This window comes from Hemibagrus wyckioides, linkage group LG19, assembly GCF_019097595.1.
Source record: "Hemibagrus wyckioides isolate EC202008001 linkage group LG19, SWU_Hwy_1.0, whole genome shotgun sequence".
In the NCBI taxonomy this organism is placed as follows: Eukaryota; Metazoa; Chordata; class Actinopteri; order Siluriformes; family Bagridae; genus Hemibagrus; species Hemibagrus wyckioides.
In genome coordinates this window covers 16148694-16170914 of record NC_080728.1, presented here as the reverse complement: position 1 = coordinate 16170914, position 22221 = coordinate 16148694, and the positions used below count along the sequence as shown (strand labels likewise).

At 41.7% G+C, this 22221-nt stretch overlaps 2 protein-coding genes across 12 annotated transcripts in view; both read right to left on the bottom strand.

Moving 5' to 3' along the window:
• Positions 1-1832: 1832 nt before the first annotated feature.
• tymp (thymidine phosphorylase) lies at positions 1833-7658 on the bottom strand. The gene is made up of 9 exons (XM_058417723.1): positions 7523-7658; positions 6363-6559; positions 6162-6260; positions 5649-5778; positions 5449-5567; positions 5192-5354; positions 4084-4311; positions 3752-3892; positions 1833-3674 (listed from the first exon to the last, which is right to left on the bottom strand). Exons 1-9 carry the CDS (start codon positions 7656-7658, stop codon positions 3532-3534), a joined length of 1356 nt encoding a protein of 451 aa, XP_058273706.1. The 3' UTR covers positions 1833-3531.
• Positions 7659-12273: 4615 nt separating this feature from the next.
• shank3b (SH3 and multiple ankyrin repeat domains 3b) overlaps positions 12274-22221 on the bottom strand; it is a 38057-nt gene continuing 28109 nt past the window's right edge. For 4 of the 11 annotated variants that reach the window (XM_058417715.1, XM_058417714.1, XM_058417713.1 and 1 more), the window contains exons 15-24: positions 22009-22091; positions 21760-21884; positions 21532-21667; positions 21336-21416; positions 20467-20487; positions 18785-18921; positions 18547-18649; positions 16500-18384; positions 16268-16297; positions 12274-15824 (exon numbers count right to left, since the gene is read on the bottom strand). In XM_058417715.1, the coding sequence (XP_058273698.1) occupies positions 15239-15824; positions 16268-16297; positions 16500-18384; positions 18547-18649; positions 18785-18921; positions 20467-20487; positions 21336-21416; positions 21532-21667; positions 21760-21884; positions 22009-22091 (3187 nt within the window). In that variant the 3' untranslated portion in view covers positions 12274-15238. Of the gene's footprint in view, positions 15825-16246; positions 16298-16487; positions 18385-18546; positions 18650-18784; positions 18922-20466; positions 20488-21335; positions 21417-21531; positions 21668-21759; positions 21885-22008; positions 22092-22221 lie in introns of all 11 variants that reach the window. The other 7 variants (XM_058417717.1, XM_058417722.1, XM_058417718.1 and 4 more) reach the window with 5 other exon arrangements.

The following is a 22221-nucleotide window of genomic DNA, read 5'->3' as shown; positions in this document are numbered from 1 at the left end:
CGTTACTTACCTTCTTTGGCGTGACGTGATTCCCGTTACTTACCTTCTTTGGCGTGACGTGATTCCCGTTACTCACCTTCTTTGGCGTGACGTGATTCCCGTTACTCACCTTCTTTGGCGTGACGTGGTTCCCGTTACTCACCTTCTTTGGCGTGACGTGGTTCCCGTTACTCACCTTCTTTGGCGTGACGTGGTTCCCGTTACTCACCTTCTTTGGCGTGATGTGATTCCCGTTACTCACCTTCTTTGGCGTGACGTGATTCCCGTTACTCACCTTCTTTGGCGTGACGTGATTCCCGTTACTCACCTTCTTTGGCGTGACGTGATTCCCGTTACTCACCTTCTTTGGCTCTGCTCTCGGTTAACAAAATGGCGTTCAACCATGCTCCTGCTTCCACAGCCTTCATTTTTTAAATATATTTTTAAATATAATGCATCTTATTGTACTCTAATATTCTTAAATGCATTTAATAACATATCTGTTTTATTATTTAAGGTTTTTTTTGAGTTTAATCATATTAAATATATAAATGTAATAAATAATGAAATATCTAGTACAGGATTTTCCTTTTCTGTATCCGTGGGGCTGTGATGAGAAACATGAACATGATGAAGATAATCCGCCTATAATGAAGATCCTCTGCTGCCATCTCAAGGCAAAATAGACAACAAAGGATGTGAGTCTGATAGCATGAAGAAACAACTAATGAGACAGAAAATATTCCAAATGTCCTTCAGAACAACTTATGTGCATGTTTTGGAGACATCATTTTAAACAATTAAACCTCTACAACCCATGAAATGGTATTTTTGACTGTTCTGATCTTTATTATGTAATCATTAAAAATTTTAAAAATTGTTGCATTTTGGACAATTTCATGCTCCCAAAAGTTTAGGAATGACCCCTTCTTGTTCCAGCATGACTGCACACCAGTGCACAAAGCAAGGTCCATAAAGACATGGATGAGTGAGTTTGGTGTGGAGGAACTTCACAGAGTCCTGACCTCAACCCGATAGAACACCTTTGGGATGAATTAGAGTGGAGACTGTGAGACAGACCTTCTCGTCCAACATCAGTGCCTGACCTCACAAATGCGCTTCTAGAGGAAAGGTCAAAAATTCCTATAAACACACTCCTAAACCTTGTGGAAAACCTTCCCAGAAGAGTTGAAACTGTTATAGCTGCAAAGGGCGGGACGACTCCATATTACATTCATGTGCATGTAAAGGCAGATGTCCCAGTTTTTGGAATGGCTCGCAGTCTCCGCTCTAATTCATCAGAAAGATGTTCTATCACTGTTCCTACACAGTTGAGAGGATGAAATTGTCCAAGATGTCTTGGTATACTGTTTCACTGGAACTAAGGGGCTGAGCCCAACCCCTGAAAACCTCACCTGAATTCAATGATTTGGAGGGGTGTCCCAAAACCTTTGGCAATATAGTGTATGTGAATCCATTTAACATGTTCTTTAAACATCTCTTTCTATCCGTCATTATAGATTATGAAAATTGTATAAATTAAATTTATTTACCAACAATAAACTTCACTCATCTCTGTAACCTGAACACCCCTGAGCTATTGAACTATTAAGAATATTCCATGTCACATGTTCAAAAGGAAGTTGCATCATCTGGATTTCCTGAAGATCACGAGACGAGGAAAAGTAAGCTCTTGTGTAATTTTTTTCTTTATTTTTAATGAGGATGATATTGAATGCTAAAATCACTTCAGACGGAATATAAATGATTAATATTCAAAATTTATTTCTGCAAATGATTAGAAGGCCCTTATTGTCCTCAGGCTGTTACAGTAGCTTGGATGCTTGTTAACCACATTTTGTAGTGTGTGCTAATTCTTCGTTTAAATAAACACAAATTCCTTGCTTTAGTGACCTAACCTGAGTTAAGACATTGTTTTAAATAGTTGAATGCATATTTCCTTAGATAAAGTGCCAAAAACTATTGCTTAATTTAAGTTACAAAGGCTATGTGGCACCATAATTAGCATAACATTGTAAAATCTGTTTTTATATACTATTATATATATTCTTTAGACTGTCCGAGACTATTCATGTAAAATAAATTTCACAGAATATAAAGTTTGAAGAATACAGACATACTTAAATCTCTTAATCTCTATTCATACATAGAACCCTCCCATTACAATAATATATGCTACTACCGCTAATAATAATAATAATAATAATAATCTTCATCTTTTGGCTTTTCCCTTCAGGGGTCACCACAGCGATTTATCATCCCTCTCCACCTATCCCTACCCTCTGCATCCTCAACACTTGCACCCACTAGCTTCATATCCTCATTTATTACATCCATATACCTCCTCTTTGGCCTTCCTCTTTGCCTCCTGCCTGGCAGCTCCATGTCCAACATTCTCCTACCAATATACTCAGTCTCCCTCCTCTGATCATGTCCAAACCATCTTAATCTGTCCTCCCTAACTCTGTCCCCCAAACATCCAACATGAGCTGTCCCTCTGATGTACTCGTTCCTAATCCTGTCCAACTGTGTCACTCCCAAAGAGAACCTCAACATCTTCAGCTCTGCTACCTCCAGCTCTGACTCCTGTCTCTTCCTCAGTGACACTGCCTCTAAACCATACAGCATGGCCGGTCTCACCACTGTCTTGTACACCTTCCTCTTGATTTTTTGCAGATATTTTTCTATCGTACAGAACTCCTGACACCTTTCTACCTCTTAATAATAATAATAATAATAATAATAATAATAATAATAATAATAATAATAATGCAATAATATAGTTGCTTGTGTGAACATCATATTCATCCCTTGAATATTTGTAGTGTTACAACCTGGAACTAGTGGGAATGAGCACCATCTCTACACTGTAGCATGGTGGTGGTAGTATCATGGGCTTGAAAGCCTCCTTGGGCTCGTCATTGGTCCTCTCACTAATCGTCTGCTTCACAGCCTCCTCTAGGCAGAATTTTTTGTTGCATCATATTCGTTGCATGTTTTAATAATCCAGTCAATAGTTTTATTTGCAGGATGCTAAAAATGTAAGACTCTTTTTTTTATAAATAAACAAACCCTGATTAATACTTTTCCATAACTTTGACCTGGACTTGTTGGTGAATAGCTCTTTGGTTTTCCTGAATCAGTTTGTTTAGCTACATTCTCCAACATACTCTGAGGTCTTCCTCGGGACAGTCTCATGTGATGTCACTTTCATTACACACTGATTATGTGATTTCTACTGGATACTGACTGCACCAGAACTAATTCAATGGGTTAATGAATTGATCACCTGGGGGTGAAAACTTTTGCATTTTTTGTCTTTAAAAACAAATGTAAATTTTTTTTGTAGATAAAATATAACTCCAGGTAGGTCCATTTCTGTTCCAGGTTGTAAGACTAAAAATGTAGAACAGTTAAAGTGGATCCTTATTCCACTGTATGATCAGTACAGTGCTTTAAAAACATTTTAATTAACCAGAAAAAAGTCCACTGTGCTTGCACCAGGTTCAGACAGCTGTGTCAGGGGAAACATCAGTTTGGTAGGATGAACTCTGCTACTCGGGGACTGTCCTGGTAAACATCTGCACTGCCGATGTCCAAAGCCCCCTCTAGGTTCTGCTGCTGCTGTGAGCTCAATTTTTCACAATCATGATGGATTCTGATCCAGGGTTGACCTGCCAGATATGATAAAGCTTGGCATTCTGTCCTTCAGTAACTGTCCTCAAACACTCAAAGCTTATTTACTACTCACCTTTCTGTATCGGTTGTCCCGGGTCTACCAGGAGCTCTGCTCCTACACTGTATTTGATCTGGTCCTCAGTTTTGGAGCGGCCTGCTCCTAACTTGTGCAAGACATCAGCTATGGCCTTTCCATCTACGCCCAAAACTGTGCCTGAAAAAACATATAGTGTAGGCATGCTGACCACTGCTTTAAAGGCTGACCAAAATAAGCCACATTTTGACAAAGGTCTGTCCACAATAACAATATAATACATCTTTTATACCACAGTAGAGTGAATGTTTCCTGTCAGCCACCAATTAACAAATTAACATCAAATACTAATAGAATTTTATACATATTACCATCATCCACTGCTCTAAGCTCTGTCTGGTACTGTGCACGCTGTAGGTACTGAAAGTATTCAGCATTTTCTGAGCAGAGGGAACAGCTTGTTTCCGCATTCACCCCTTGGGCCACAAGCATGTCCTGGAACTTCTGCAAGGCTTTCCTACTCTTCAGGACCTCACTGATTGCATTCTCTCCATCCTCCAGTGTAGCTGATCGGCCACTCATCTGCAGCAGGCAGCCACCTACACATAACCACACACTGTGAGAGCTTAGCAGTGATTTGCCCAGCAGATGGAACCACTGAGTCGAGGACATTTTGAAAAATCCTGAATGAAAAAAGTGGATGAGAAACCATTCTTGGGTCAAATACACATGGGGATTGATGGATGGATGGATGGATAGATGTTTATTTGTTCAGTACCTCCTAGTTGTTACCTGATCTCTCACGGCAAAATCTACTCTTAAAGGAGTTTTTCAACATCATCTCTATCTCTCTTTATCTATTGCTTCTGCAACGTCGGTATGAGTAGCGTAAATGAAAATGGGTACAATACATTTATTATGAAAGTGTAAGGGCAGTTGTTGGGGCAAAAATGCACATTCTTGTAAATTGCCTTCAACATCTTAGTTCAGTTAATCTGTATAGTTTATTTTTTTCACAGTTGGGACTGCTTTATCAGATTTGTTTTTTATATGAAAGCATGTAAAATCTTTCTGTTTCTGTTCCTGTTTCTGTCCACTAGCCAGCCCCAATAACATAACTAACTGCCACTATAATATAGCAGCTACCAAATAACAAGAGTGAAGGCTAGGCTAATACTTAAGAAATGTACTATCTCCCCTCTTCCACATACACAAGCTCATAGAGGCTTCTGATTGGCTAGTGTCCCTGAGCACGCTCAGTTGATAACTTGGCTTTCTGTCACAGATGGCTGTGGCATTGTTGGGACTAGAACCCAGACTATGTAAGAACAGCTTTGGAGAATAAAGGTTTCCATTATTTATACATTCTTGTTTGTCAGATTTATAATACAGATGCGGAAGAAAAAGATTATATTGAAAACTGCTGGAGGTTTTTTTTTAAATCACTCTGATTGATTTTACTTGACAAACCCTCCTTACCCAGTGTTGTGACCAGGTTCCTTAGGTCATCAGGGCCATGACCTTTGAGGCATTCCAAAGCTTCATAAACCTCTAGAGTATGTCCCACACATCGGCCAATAGGAGTGTCCATCCGGCTCAACACCGCCCCTGTTTTTATACCCAGTTTGTTTCCTACTGTAACCTACAGATGGAGAACCAAGGTTATTTAGAGCAAAGTCTCTCTCTCTCTCTCTTTCTCACTCACTCACTTCATCACACTCACAGCTAAGTCTCACCAGTGACTGGGCAAGTTGCAGAGCGCTCTCCAGGTCTTTACAGAGTGCAGCTTTACCAAACTTCACATCTAACACAAGTGCACTTAATCCTTCTGCTGCCTTCTTTGACATTATTGATGCTGCAATGAGAAAAGAACGTCAGGACACAAGACACAATCGACACAGTGTGTTTATTCAATGTTTCATCTGATCTCTCTGACCTGTGATAAGTGGGACACTGTCCACAGTACTGGTGATGTCCCTGATAGCGTAGAGGATACGATCTGCAGGTACTAGAGTCTCTGTCTGACCCACAATGCAACAGCCTACATCCTGCAGTGTCTGCTTCACCTGTACACCCACACAAACACATGCTACTTCCGAATCGGTTCCTGGTGCAGCACCTTTCAAGGTCATTTCTGATCTAGTTTAGCCAAGACTTGCTAATCTGATACGTTAATGTAATTTGATGTAGTTAGCGTAGTAATGTAATCTTATGTAGTTGTAATTTGATGTTAATGTAACTTTATAGTATAAACAAATATATGCACATAAAAATGCCTTTATTAGACATTTGTTTGTGTGTGTATGTGAAATGATAACATATTAGAACAAGCATATTAATATAGACCTGTGATTTGCCTTGCAGTTCACAGTGTCATAGATAAACACTATCTGACCAATCAGATTTAAGACTGTGGTATAAGTAATATTAACAGGAAGTCGTTGTGTACCTCTTCCACTGTCAGGTTGATTTTGAACCCTGGGATGGACTCGAGTTTGTCCAGTGTGCCTCCAGTGTGTCCCAGTCCACGTCCACTTATCATAGGAACCTGTGTGGATCAGATACTGATTAGATAACAGTTCTGAATTCATCGCTAGTCCATGAATACTGCACTTAAAGCATGGAATGTATAAGAAACCTATTTATTCACCTTGCACCCACAAGCAGCCAAAGCAGGAGCCAGTATGAGGCTGATTTTGTCCCCGACTCCACCTGTCGAGTGTTTATCTACCACAAGCCAATCCTGGCTCCAATGCAAAACTTCACCTGAGTTCATCATCTTCTTTGTCAACTCTAAGGTTTCATCAAAATCCATACCTTTCTGCCATATGGCCATAAGCATTGCACCTAGAAAACACATTATTACGTTTAAAACATAAATCATAAACACGCCTCTCTCCATATCCTTGTCTACATTTGTTATGTTTTATTCTCCTCCTGTTTAAATTTCGTCCTTTTTTTGCTCTCTTTGCCTCACATTGCATCATGTAACCTTGGAAAGTTTTCTGTCATTTAAATGAATTTAACCTTAAGTTCAGCCTTGACAAAAATAACTTGCAATCGTGAGCGCTCATGAGCCTGCTTCCTCTGAGAAGAATGCACAAGAATTTACGCTTTATATTTATTCTGAACTTTAATCTGGATTGGCTTGTAAAGCAATGTGTTTCGAGAACCTGCTTGGGACACCATTCCAGTCAAACAAAGCAGGCGTCTTATAATAACACAAAAAATATATTAAAAATAGTAAAACTAAGAATAGTTTTGCTGACTACTTTATATTCTCAACAAGTCAAGCCACAAAGCTCGCCTACATTTTTAACATATATACTGATTAAACGTATATGGCTGATACAGTTGTTGATCTTTTGGCTGCTCCCTATGTGTGTGAGGGGTCAGATTTTACTCTTCCTGAAGCAACCCTCCCATTTTATCCCGGCTTTGTAAATTCTTTAGCTGAAGGAAGCTCATGAGTCCAGATTACAGGACTAAAGACAATATGTTCAGATAGGGAAGGTTTTTCACAGACATTTAGTTTTGTGATGCTATGCGGTGTAACCTGTACAAACCGGTTAAAGAACACTGGATGACGCCAGAATATTTAAGAACAAATGTACAGAGAAGTACGTATAGTATTTATGTACAGAGAAGTACGTATAGTATTTATGACTTAATGTTGTTTGAATTAGATGTTTAATCATTTAAGCATAGATTTATTTTTGTAAAGAAGCTATACGCTCTATACGCTCTCCAGGTGCAGCTTATCTTGTGTAAGGCCGAGCTCGCTATCAGGACGTGTGTATAGAGTCTCACCTATTTGACTTTGCTGCATGGTTTTAGATGTGACTCCTTCTACAAAGTCATGGATCTCCTCTGGGCTCAGCTGAACGCTATCTCGTTTCTTCATGATCATCTCTGGGAAGCTACTGCGGCCCGCTGTGTGCGACATCCTGGAGCTCGTGTGACGGGCTTGTGAAGCTGTCAGCTGCGTGTGGCGGAGAGCGAGATACGGAAAACCCAAACATTGCATCAACTGCACCAATGGTAGGACCGTACTATTTTTAGTAACACTGACTCTGTGTTCAAACAGCGCACAGCAACGACTGCTGAATCAGCACCAGGATATACTGTCTGTCTGGAGCATTTATACAACTACAGTGATTTCAACGATTGATTATATTGATAGATTAGCTATAAAATACATAAATAGGTAAAAATCTGTTAGTATCATACTGGGAGTATTTCTTAGCAAATAATCCTTGGAATAATTACAATATAAGCCATCAAAATTGTCATCTGCCTCACTGAGTTAAGTAAACTTTCTGCAGTGTTAGGGATATCAAATTATTTTACTGATTATAAAACTGACCAGAAATGTATTTAAGCTGAACCTACCTGTTACGGTTAGACAGATATGCACGCTGACTGTAAACTCCCAAGTTCAGAAATGTCTTACAGGTTCTAATCCAATAGCCTGGTGCTCTCAGGCCCACCTGCCTGTCACACATTAACTCTGATAACCAGTGCTCCTGTTCCAGTGCTTTTAACTGTATTACGCAAATCCTTATGATTACAGCACCACCCTTTCTGGTATAAATGAAACAAAACATGTAGACTCATGTATTTACCACATAGCCGTTTTTTTTTTTTTTTTTTTTTTTTTTTTTTTTTACAGATTAACGTAAGAACGTTTTGTAAGAGAAAAGCTAGCCTCATGAATCATGAGTTTTGGTTGACAGAATTGCATATTGCTTACATGAAATGTCAAAGCATACACTTCAGGAAGAAATGAGATTGGGTTTGGAGTTCTTCTGTTTATTGAGAGATCTATTTTTCTTTTATTCTTCAGTACTTTTATCTGTATAGTGCTTTTGATCATTTTTACAAATTTACAGGAAACCAGATTTCAGAATTAGATGCCTCATGAATGAGCCAAAGGCAAGAAAAAACTTCATGAGAGGACACGTGGAAGGAGATTTGAAAGTTTTCCAAGCCAACCAGTAAGTCAAAAATCGTATTTGATGATCATGTTTTCTATATCTAAACCAAAAACTATCGGATATTGTAGACGAGCTGGTGAATGAAAAGGTTTCTGAAACTGAGAGCATGTAGCATGGTGAGGAAATTCCTTGTAGCTTATAGATGGATGTGTCCCAGTGTCTAAAAGGTTTCCCTGTGTTCAGAGAGCCTCAGGAGACAGTCTGGATTGACCTGATTGAGCCGACATGCCCCGATGATCTGACTCTATACTAGCTAAGTGGGATCGGATGGCGATGTGCGCTGGTTATAAACTAATTCACTCTTCCACAGTGCAAAGGGTTTTATTTAGCTTTAAAGGGCAATAAAAATAACTGCAGGAGGAATTCCTTCAGGACCGGGTAGGAGTGGGATTAAAACCAGCCTTGGCAAATCTTCATCCAAAGTGCAACAAAGTGTTAAAGGTTCATTAAAGCAAAAGCAAATACAACGAAGATTTCAGACTTTTCCCAGGGTAGTCTTTGTTCAGCTGACTGGAAGTGAGAACTGGAATAATCTATTATTATTTTCAGACTAACATCGCACATTTAGCTGCTTTTTATATTAGTTTTTTTTCCCGCCAGCCTGACTAGCCAACATCCTGACAGTAGCATCTGGTAAATGTATTAGTCAATTAGACTACGCAACCTATAATGTCTTTGGCAAGGATGTACAGTCTTTTACAGAAAGCCACACCTCATTGTAGAAGCATTACCTTAAACTAGATCAACTGAATAAACAGGTAGAAGCAGCTCTGGCACTTGCTTCATTTGGAATGAAAACCTGTAATAAATAACCTGGATAAATTTATACACCCCTGGTCTAGGGTATAGAAGAGAAAATACATCCTTAGGTTTGAACAGTTCTGGGTGGCTAGAGGTCAGCACCCATGTTCTCCACCAGATGTTTCCTGCTTGTCATTTCCCCACACTTCCTATTACTAAATACACAAAGTGAAGAAATTCAGGGTAAGGTTTACACAGAGGTCAAAAGGGCTTGCACCTTTATTCATTTCTTTAAAAGTTAAAGATACCACGAGTTATGCGCTCATTCTGAAATCCCTGAAATCAGTGAGTATAATGAATTTACTCAATCACTACTTAGGATTATCTTTCCATCCATTCATTTTCTATACCCACTTTATTCCTAATTAGGGTCACAGGGACCTGCTGGAGCCTATCCCAGAACACACTGGGTGAGGCAGGGGTACACCCTGGACAGGTCACCTGTCCATCACAGGACTACACATATAGACAGACAACCACACACACTCACACACACTCACTCCTATGGTCAATTTAGAATTACCAATCCACCTAATGTACATGTTTTTGGACTGTGGGAGGAAACCGGAGTACCCGGAGTAAACTCATGCAGGCACAGGAAGAACATGCAAACTCCACACAGAAAGGCCCCTGCCTGTTCGAACCCAGAATTTGACCCCAGGACCTTCTTGCTGTGAGGCAACAGTGCTAACCACTAAGCCACCATGCTGCCCTGCTTAGGATTATTATTTTTTTTTAATGATTTATCTTTTTATGATTTTATATTTAAATGCTCTTCATGCATAAATGACCAGGAAACTATGCTGAGGCTGGACGCAAGAACTTTAAATGTTGGGCCACGTATTGTGAAAGCTGGAATGAAGCCACAAAAGAGTTTTGCTCCTGAGCAAATACTATAAGCCCAGTCAAAAAACTGACTGACGCAATGCTTTTAATTTTATCCAGTTGTCTTAATCATGCACTTTATTTGTATTAACAAGGGAAGACAGGAACTAGGAGATCTTCTTTCAATGCTAAGGCTGAAATGCCACCTCTGGATTTCTGACACTGGTACTGTTACTGTAACTTATAAATCTATATGTGGTTTGCTACCTAGTTATTTATCATTTCTGTAAAGAAAACAGACATTATGATCTTTACTAAGAGAATATTATTATAACTTTCTTTTCCCCTGAACTGAACAGGGAAAAAACGGTTTATAATTTAATGCCCCTAGAACAACTTACAGGAACATTTAAAACCCCCTTTGCTCGATGAATTAATAGCACTTATCAGTAATCTTTGATTATAGCCTTATTGGAGGTTGCTTCTGTATGTGTAGAGGTGGCATCGGTGTATTATGCGGAACACATCGATTCATTCCTTCCTTCGTCTTCAGTAAGCACTTTATCCTGATTGGGAGCCCGAAGGATTACAGGAGCTGTGAGTCAGCAACTCTTACCACTGCACCACCCTGATGTTCGTCAGTATTTTACAACTATAAGGTGTAATTAAAGTATCCTGAGGCATCCTGATATTTTTTGCCACGTCACTATTCTCAGTGTGTTTCCCAAACCGTCATCAATATTTCAGTAAAAACAGTGTATTCCTCATTTGTGGCATGGATAGTGTTGCTGAATCTCAGCTCTGGGGTTTGATCCTGAGCTCGGGTTAATGTCTGTGCAGGTAGTTGTGCAGGTTCTCCATGTGGGTTTCCTCCAGGTTCTTCCAAAAAAACATGCCGGTAGATGGAGTGACTAAACTATTATTGCCCCTAGGTGTGAACGAGTGTGAGAATGTATTTATATAATATTAATGGCATGTTATTCATTACTAAATTAAATGATTATATCGCTCTAAAACAATTGTAAGACAGAAAGGTAACAAATTCCTGTGGTATAAGATGAATCAAATGCCATTATAGGAAAAGGAACTTTTGGGCTGCTTCACATCTCTTGCGTTGAGTCATGGATTATATCTACAGCATTTGGCAGACGCCCTCTATTCACAGCAATGTAGATTTATTTCATTTTATACACCTGACCAGTTGACCCTGGGATTTGAACTCACAACCTTCTGATCAGTAGGCTAACACTTTAACCACTGAGTGATTCATTCTTTACGCATTGCAGCTGATTATAGATAATCAGTGACTTAGTGTCTTTCAGTGAAATATCGTTTTCTCCCTATACTTTCACTTTTTTTTTAGGGTAAAATGCTAGATGTTTACCTGTCACTAAGATACACACATAAATAAAGGGTTTTCCCGGGCTGCCACACTTAGACGATTCTATGGGGGTGGTGGTAGCTCAAGAGGTTAAGGCTCTGGGTCGTGGACAGGAAGATTGGGGTTCAAGCCCCAGCACCGCCAAGCTGCCACTGTTGGGGCCCTTGAGCAAGGCCCTTAACCCCACCTGCTCCAGGGGTGCTGTATCATGGCTGACCCTGTGCTCAGACCCCAACCCCCAAGGATGGTATATGCGAAGAAAGAATTTCACTGTGCTATAATGTATATGACAAATAAAGGCAACTTAACAGATAAAAAAACAATCCTTATCTGTGAGCAATAGAAAGCTAACTCTGCAGACTGTCATCGATTTGAGAAAACACTCTAATACTGCTGATGAGTATGAACCACTCATCAGTCAATGGGTGAGACGCTTAAATATGCGACCAGAACAGCACAAGCAGTGACTCACCCTGCATCATGACAGACATCCTTTTGCTTGAATTAGTGTTTTGTTTTCTTTCAAACGAGGGCGTAATGCATTCAGACATGTCATCAAGGTTTCAGCATTATTCCTTTATCAAAAAAATAATAATAAAAGACCGTCATACAAGGCATGTAGTTACTTTTTAAACTTAAACGCCTTCCGCAAGGATAGAAACAGAGCATTCTTGGAAGGCTGTGATGTTTTCCTTATGCTTATGCGTCTAACTGTGTTAGTGATATTTGCTGATCCTTCAACACTTTTTAAATCTCATATGATAAACTAAACAGACAGAATAATCAACATTGAGTTTGCTTGCTTTTTTGTAATTGCTTTAGAGTATCGTTAACACATTCGGTCCTGGATATCCGTGACCCTGCACCGTGTTTGTTTGCATCTAACAGCTTATTGGTTAAACATCAAGTGATGTCATGTGATGCAGTCCAAGACCATACAGGCGGAGGAACACGACACAGAAATGGCCAGGCTCTTTCATTTCATTTCAATTCATTTCATTTCATCCAGGACAATGTGCCAGATTCACCCTCATAACCATGAGCAATAGACTTATAAATATTTCAACTTATTATTTGGGTACAATATTCTTGAAAGCATACATGGTCAGACTTTGAATTACTAAATTGAATTCAACAACAAATACATTAAAAATAAAATAAAATAAAAAAAACAAACAAAAAAAAAAACATCAAAACTCCAAAGGAAGAGGTCCTTTTAGTTCCTAAATTGAGTGAGTGGGTGCCACACACTGACCAGTCATCATAGTAGTTCATTGCTTCAGCAAACTCAACAGCTCTTACATGCTCAAGATCTGTTATACCCTGATGGATATTACATCCATACCGAGACTGCCAGCTGCATACCGGGTACTGTCAACCCTCGATGAAGCTGTGTATCATTCTGTGCTTGAGTGGGATGTGTTTGTGCATCTGATAGGAAGAGAGAGGACCGGAGAGAGAGAGAGAAAGAGAGAGAGAGAGAGAGAGAGAGGGAGAACAGCAGTGTTCTATGCAAATGGCTTATAAAAAAGTAGCACCCTCCACTTTGTGCAAATGTATCATCTGGATGAGAGGCAAGTGTGAGTCTCTTGAGTTACGTGGTAGGATTCTGGCGACAGATAGACGTGAAATTTATCTTGCGTTTAACATTATGATTAAACGGATCTGGTTACAGAGCCACTATTGAAATGTTCAATTACTTTGGTTATTGTTAAAAAGATTGGATGGGATTTAAAGCGCATTTCTGTGCTAGGTTTGGACGTCATCGAAGGCAGTGTTCGGGGCAGCTAAGTCCCCTGACTTTCACAGCATTACAAGAAAAGCCTTTTTACTATTATATAATTTGAACTGGAACGCGTTCACATGGGCTTGTTGGTATTTTCATGGCTCTTGTAATTAAAATAAAAAAAAACAAAAAACTGCCTCTTAGATTCCTTGATGCTTAGTGATCGGTGTCACCTCCGAGTATCTTTCTGTCGGAAAGTGTACAATCGTGTCAGTCCACATGTGCATCATAAACACGATTAGCATGATTGTAAGCCCTTAAGTAGCATTAGCTTTTCACTCAACCGAAGCCTGTTTTATAACAAAAGTCCTAATTACACAAAAGAACAATCTATTGATCAAATAATTTTACAAATCGCATTGAAATCATGACACCTTGTTAAGCCATCCAGAACACAAAAACGGTAACAGAACTGCTACCTACTCCCCATAGTATTGAAGTGCCTCTCTAATTGAAAATAAATACTCAATATACAATCTCACCTCACATTTATTCATAAATGACGAAAAAAAAAAAAAACAATAAGCGGTGTTTCAACTCGATTCCTAAGGTTACGAAAGATTTTCTTTTACTGCAAATATTTTCGATCTAACTCACAAGGAATACTATGGGGAAGATAGTAACTATGATTGGGCGTAGGCTATTGATTCATATTTTAACGTAACAAAGGTAAAATATGATAAAATAAACACACACAGGGCATAAGACGCATATTTCATCGAACACTCATACATTCTGTTGTTTGAATATATACGCCCATATATATCATATACATATAAAACTGACTGTATTCCTGAAAATACTCTTCTTTATCAAATTTAGATGGCGGCAGTACTATCTCAAGGCCACGCTTGTATTATGAAAGGTTGTATCAGGGTTAAAGGTGCATTATGTTGGATTGTTACACTGAACATCATCGTAAATCAAAAATCGATGCCGAGCACTGACAATTTTAGCTTCGATAGCTTCACGAACCTTTCGCTATTCCGTGTCTTTGCTGCTTAATTTCCTTAGAAATAAACTAATTTATGCTACGAACACATAAGTACACTGTTACAAAAAAGTCATAGACAGATTGAATGATAAATAATAGTGGAACCAGTTCAAACATCCACACAAATATTAGCTCATATTATTAATTATGGCCTACTTGAAAAAACAAAGGTTTGCTTAATTTGTCTCCACATAGTGCACCTTTAAGGGGAGATTGTCACTTGTACACTTACAAGCCTCATCCAGTATGTTGTTGTATGAAATTTCCTGCAAGGCATTTTTTGACTGAAAGACTGTGAATAAATATCATGAATTGTAAACCCTGGGCACTTGGAAGCATTGGCTTTAAAAGGTCTAAGTGTTTGATTGTTTTTTTGTTTTTTTTTGTTGCTCCCAACAGTGAATTACTGAGATCCTTATTTCTTCTCTTTGTAATATAGCAGCCATGCCAGTCCAGTCCAGTCCACTGACTAGATGGATCCCTTCTGGGGCATGTGGCCAATCAATCAACTCACTTTCAAACACAGCACAACAGGTCTACAGATTAAATACCAATTGTGACTAAATAGCGTAAAGGCCTTACGCTTTGGGATTGTGCTTGGATGTGTTCAATCAAGTGTATTAGTCATGAGGGAGGGCCTGTGTGAGGCTGAGGAATCATTTAGCCAGTTTAGCTACTGGCCTGTAAGTAGTAGTGGTACAATTTGGCAAGGACTTTATTTAACTCTTTTCTCTAGAATTTATTAAGCTCCTGAGCTCTCCAACAGCTGTTTGAGTGCACGCTCAATGTTCATCCGATGCCCCACCCGTGTCACCCCCAATTCAGCTAAGTCGTCCTTGGTGAGTGCAGGTAGATGCGCACCTTCGATTTCATGCTCTATGAAGCGGGCTCGATGCTCCCCTAGTCCCACACTCTCTAACCACTCGCCTACGTCATACTTGCTCCACAGTGCAAGGGGGCGCTGTCTGAAGGGCCGCAGGGCCAGGAGTGGGGTGCCCAGGACCGGTGAGGGGCAGGGGGAGGCACAAGGCGACGGAGAAGGGGAGCGGCTGCGGGCACGAGCACTGGCACTCCGCATGACAAAGCGCACCTCCTTGGGCTCCTGTGGGAGGCTCAGGCTGGAGGACTTGAGGATGGTATGGTGGTGATGGTGGTGGTGGTGGGGACCAAATGCACGCATTGGCCCCAGAGGCTCAGTTCGCTCCGGAGTTGCCCCCGGGCTGGGTGTCCTGCGGGTTACTGGGTAGCGGCTGCCCGGGCGGATGGTGAAAGTGGTGCCATAGTTCCTTTGTGAGATGGTGTGAAGCTCACCAAGGCTGCTGAAGAGTCTGACAGGTAGAAATAGGGGTTTGTGAGGGCAAGTTAATAACGAAACCAAAATCCTCAAGTACATCAGTGCCAGAAAAGACCTTATTTCTAACAGCAGAATATTTTTATACAAAGACATCATATAGTTATGCTGTAAGCAGAACAGTTAGTATACACTTCTATTTATGGTTTCCCATAAATTTACAAACAAATTCTGAAATTAGACTGAAGCTAATACCTACCTCAGGGTTTTACCGAAAGGCCTACTGCAAATATACATTATAAATTATCTTCAATGTTTCAAGCTTAGAGAGCTTAGAATTAGTCAATTTATGGCTTATAATATACTTTAATAAAAGCCATGCATGATAATTGCAGCTATAAGTAAAGATGCAGTAAGAAACTTTAGTGAAAGTTAGTTGGACGAAGAGTTGTCTTTTACCCCTCAGAGCTAAAAACCTACGATTTACTCTCTTCTCCATTCTCCTCACATCTGCAAGGACATATAGAGACACATAAGGGTGTGTTATGTGTTTATGTGAGGTGTGTAAAGGAAACCTGTATAACACTAACAGCTGTGTTCAGTGGTGGTGTGTGTTGCTCAAAAGTTGAGAAGACTTTGCTGTGGTACATGCAGGTGTGTAAACCATTTAGACCAAGTGTAAGCAATTAGTTAGACTCACAGTAGTTCTTACCTGGCGCCACCCACTGGTGACCTTCTGCCAGGGTCAAGTGTTCCCATTGGTGGTTCCTCCCCTAGAGAGTGAGTATCTTTACTTAGTAACTCTGCCCCCATTGCAGCAGGCCTACTATCATCGGCTATGCCCACTTGAGCCCTGGGCTCCTCCCCCCAGAGTTTAGAGCGTCTTTGGAACAGGTAGCGTGGGCGGACTGGGCCTGTGCTGGGTGGGTGTGGAAGCAGCTCACTGTCTGACGACTGTTTAAGCAGTGGGTCCCTGAGATGGGCGGGGCGGCCGCGGCCCACCCCGCAACGTGGCTTGCTGGCGTGGGCAGAGTCTGTGCTCTCTGATGACAAAGTGGACATGCTGGAGACTGTGGAAACAGTACTAGTGGTCTCCATGTGCGGGTCCTCGACGCCAGAGTCTGCCGTGGAGTCGCTTGCTTTGCCGGAGGCGATCTTTGCTATAGAAGGCCTTGGAGACGCCCCTGGAGAAATGCTGATAGTGACTTTGGGCGTTTCCTTTATTAGAAGGCCATTGGCAAAGGGTTGAGGGGGTGGGACTATGCCAATCTTGCGAAGCTCCTCCCTGGTTTCTTCATCACTAGATGAGAGAAGCACAGGGGGCAAGGTGACTGTGTAGGGCTCCGCTTCCTCCTCCGAACTCATGGTCATGCTCCGCCCTGCCAGGTTTGAGAGGGTTGGGGCAGGTGAAGGCATGGAAGGTGGAACTACTGGTTGGCTGTGCTCTGTGTCCATCAATGCTGGTTGGACTATCTGCACAGCTGGTGACACCATGGACTCCTCCAAACTTCTCCCAGATACAGGGCTGCCATTAGTCACCTGGCTAGCAGTTTCTGTTGTGATGCTGACAGGCTCTTCCCTCCAGGAATCAGAAGGTGAAGCCTCAAGTGCAGCAGGTGGTGTGACTCCTCCCTCTGTCTCTGGTCTCTCCACTGCTCTGCCCTGAGTGGGTGATGGTGAGGGAGTGGGTGTGGGAGTGGGTGTAGTACGGCCACTGAGTGCACGTTCCCTTGCAGCCAAAGCAAGTGCTAATGGAGAGGAGGGGTCCAAAGGACGCCCAGTGAGAGGATGTATAAATGTTGAACCCCCTGGTGGCAGACCAGGAGAAAGCATGGGTGCTGGAGGTGGCAACTCAGCTAGCTCATCCACTGAGTGTGACTGGGAGAGTAATGGGGTGGTTTGAGGCTCACTGGTGCTTCCCTCAACAGACAGAAACACACTGGTTCTGCGTCGAGCTCCCGGAGGTGTAATCCTAGCCCTCTCAGAGAGCACCTGCTGTTGGAACTGCTCTGCTCGGCTGCTGTGAGGGATTCGAGCGCCTCCTAGGGGAGAGGGATCCCTACCAGTACCAGCCTGGCCAGCTGTGCCCTCCTCAACCTGGCCTTGTTTGACCAGTGGACTCTTCCTGCGCTGGGGCTTGGCAGGAGTATAGACTGCACTCAAACGGCCCACGTTGGCATACGGATTCTCTACAGGCTGGCCACGCCTACGACCACGCTCAGGAGGAGCTGCCCCAGAGGTAGGTGTTGCTGGCCTGGCAATAGGGGCGGGCTCTACTGGAAGATGGGCGGTGTCCTGAAGGATAATCATAGAACGAGCCTTCCTCTGGCGGTCAGTCGTGACAGGACCGTGGAGCTTGGGTTCTGCACCTGGTCTGAAGCTTGAACGAGTCTGATTGGCTGCACGTGTTGGGGGTGGAGGAGGCAAGAAAGATGGGGGAGGACCCGATTCCATGAAGTACGGAGTTGGAGGAGGGGGAGGTGCAGTTTGTGGAGGGGGTGGGATACTGTCTTGTCGGAAGCTGTCAGTCATTGAGGAGCTTCTTGGAAAGTGGTGCTCCCCAATTAAAGCAGATATTCTGTCATCTTCTGGTGCACCTGAATAATATAAAAAATTAATTATGTTCATCGGATGTGAAACATGAATAAACTTCATGTGCTAGATAGGTACATTTTTGTGACTTTGCAAGTAGATTGATTATTGGTAACATGTACATGAGAGCTTACAACCACATATAGAAACTATACTCATGGCTTTACCAAATGATTTAGTTCTGGTCATCCCATGCAGATGCATGTGACTTTTATCCACACCAAGAGACACTCCAGGAGCTATTTGCATCCCTTGCCTCTCCAACAGAGACTATACACACACACAGACACACACACACACACAAACATACGGAAAACAGCTTGAGTAAAATAGTTGATCACATGTTCATCTGATCATTTTAAATAAATAGGAGCAATATGATATGCATATGTGTTAATATTTTACACTAATCTCAGCCTGTGTTATGCGTCGACTGGTTGGTCTCTGTTTCACAGTGGCTGCTCTGGAGTCTGCATCTGAAGGCCGTTGCCTCATCACCACAACGGGCTCTTTCGGAGAACTCAGCATCTCATCCAACTTCTCTGTGAGGAACACACATAAACACACACTCAGATAAAAAATTAAAAACACCTTTTTTGAAACAAACAGACACTTCACAAAGCTTGATTCACAAAACACACAAACAGAAATTCTCTTGATACACTATATTGCCAAAAGTATCCGCTCACCTGCCTTGACTCGCATATGAACTTAAGTGACATCCCATTCCTAATCCATAGGGTCCAATATGACGTTGGTCCACCCTTTGCAGCTATAACAGCTTCAACTCTTCTGGGAAGGCTGTCCACAAGGTTTAGGAGTGTGTTTATGGGAATTTTTGACCATTCTTCCAGAAGCGCATTTGTGAGGTCACACACTGATGTTGGACTAGAAGGTCTGGCTCTCAGTCTCCGCTCTAATTCATCCCAAAGGTGTTCTATCGGGTTGAGGTCAGGACTCTGTGCAGGCCAGTCAAGTTCATCCACACCAGACTCTGTCATCCATGTCTTTATGGACCTTGCTTTGTGCACTGGTGCACAGTCATGTTGGAAGAGGAAGGGGCCAGCTCCAAACTGTTCCCACAAAGTTGGGAGCATGGAATTGTCCAAAATGTCTTGGTATGCTGAAGCATTCAGAGTTCCTTTCACTGGAACTAAGGGGCCAAGCCCAGCTCCTGAAAAACAACCCCACACCATAATCCCCCTTCCACCAAACTTTACACTTGGCACAATGCAGTCAGACAAGTAGCGTTCTCCTGGCAACCGCCAAACCCAGACTCGTCCATCAGATTGCCAGATGGAGAAGCGCGATTCGTCACTCCAGAGAACGCGTCTCCACTGCTCTAGAGTCCAGTGGCGGCGTGCTTTACACCACCGCATCCGACGCTTTGCATTGCACTTGGTGATGTATGGCTTGGATGCAGCTGCTCGGCCATGGAAACCCATTCCATGAAGCTCTCTGCGCACTGTTCTTGAGCTAATCTGAAGGCCACATGAAGTTTGGAGGTCTGTAGCGATTGACTCTGCAGAAAATTGGCGACCTCTTCGCACTATGCGCTTCAGCATCCGCTGACCCCGCTCCGTCAGTTTACGTGCCCTACCACTTCGTGGCTGAGTTGCTGTCGTTCCCAAACACTTCCACGTTCTTATAATACAGCTGACAGTTGACTGTGGAATATTTAGGAGCGAGGAAATTTCACGACTGGATTTGTTGCACAGGTGGCATCCTATCACAGTTCCACGCTGGAATTCACTGAGCTCCTGAGAGCAACCCATTCTTTCACAAATGTTTGTAAAAACAGTCTGCATGCCTAGGTGCTTGATTTTATACACCTGTGGCCATGGAAGTGATTGGATCACCTGATTCTGATTATTTGAATGGGTGAGCAAATACTTTTGGCAATAGAGTGTATCATTGCAAGCCATATATACAATCAAAAATAAGGAAAAGAAGGCCATACAAATGTATGAAGAAACACTGTATACTGTAGACATACAACATAACACCACACAGTACACTCAGTAAACACCCCCACTACAGGAAATACCCCCCAGCACACTGAATCAGTCTCATAATATTTGTCTTACCTCCCCTTCTTCTCCTTGATGCTTGTAGGTAAGAAGTAGGGATGAATCAGCATCAATCAATTGAAACTAATTGTCTGTACATGTAAACTATCATCTCCTGCTTTGGTTACATTTTCAAGAAGTTATCCTTCTTCTAAAAAAACACAATCAATATCTGGGCATAATTCATGAATAAAATAAACTAGTTGAATTTTATGGTTTCAGGTCTTGATCTTGAATACTTTCATTGCAGGTTGCAACACAACAAATGTGCCGAAGTTCAAAGCGAGTGAATATTTATGCAAGACATTGTATGCAGAAAGGAAGCAGAGCTTCTGAGGAGCTACTGTTTCCTCATTAATATGCAAAGGTTTTAGCCTACAGGGTAACAGAGCTACAGTAGCCACAATTATCACACCAGATTCAACTCATCGGCTGCAGATATTCTTTTTCTTCCTCATAATAATAGTAGTAGTAGTGGTAGTAGTAGAAACCCTAGTAGCTATAATTAGAATAGAAGACCTAAAGTCCAGAATGTCTGGGAAATTCACATGAAAACCACAAAGCATGTTATGGACAGATTCTATGGATGGATGGATAGCTCTAAGGTGGTACAATATAAATCCTTTACACCCATTACAGTGTAATTGTAATGAGAGAAAACAATAATGTACTATGAACTCCCATTAAAATCCATAAAGCAGACATCACAAGCCTTCCATATATAATCTGTCATTACACCAAGTTTGTATTCTCTGTATGTAGAATTAATTTTTTAAGAGTTTTTTTTTTTTAGAGTTTTATTAATGATGCTAATGGACATGATAAAAGGTTTAAGACTTATTCCATAGGCCCCTGTCTATGTGTGTGTGTGTGTGTGTGTGTTTTACCCATCTCTTCCAGCTCTGCGGTCATGCTTTTGGAGCGCAGGGTTAAACTCGTGCTTGGGTCTCTCTTGGGTGGTGGAGGAGCTGAAGGTCCATCAAACAAAACAAGTAACATCAAGAGACAGTGTAACACACCAAAGTGGGATTCTTATGGTCTTACTGCAGCATGTATGGTGTTATGTGGGATTTGTATACACACCTTTTTTACGAACAACATCTCCCGTGTCAGGTTTCCGTGTCACCGACACCACCTTCATAAGAAGACGACTCCCACCTTGCCGAATCAGAGAGACCACTTGCCGATGGCCCACTTTCACCACGCTGACCCCGTTCACCTGAGTCACAGAGAAGGGTGGGTTTGATTCTAACATCTCTTACGAACATTTTCCAGGCTTAGTAAACAGTTTTAAATCGCACAGCTCTTTACCTCGATCAGGAAGTCCCCAGTTCGTAGCCCTGCCCTCCATGCAACGCCATCCAGATCCACTGACTCCAGATATTGCAGCGCGGGAAAAGCAGGAGTCGGAGTGAATTCTTCAATTGGAGTTTCAGCTAGTAGTAGAGCGCACACACGCACACACGCATAAGAACAACTGACATATAACAGCCATGTGTGTGTGTATATGAAAGTGTGTGTGTGTGTGCTGAGAGTAGAATACATTTATATTCACATTACCTTTAGCCCCTCGAAGAACGAAGCCAAATCCCTCACTGTCTCTCTTCTGCAGCGTGGCAGTTTTCTCTTCAATTACATAATCACTAAGGACACAGGTCAGTTTAAGACATGATTTTTTTTCTTACATCTTCTTACATTTCATGAGAAAATCAAGCACAATTTCTATATTTTCTCTGCTTGGCTAGTGAGTATAAGATCCCTGAAATCAATCAC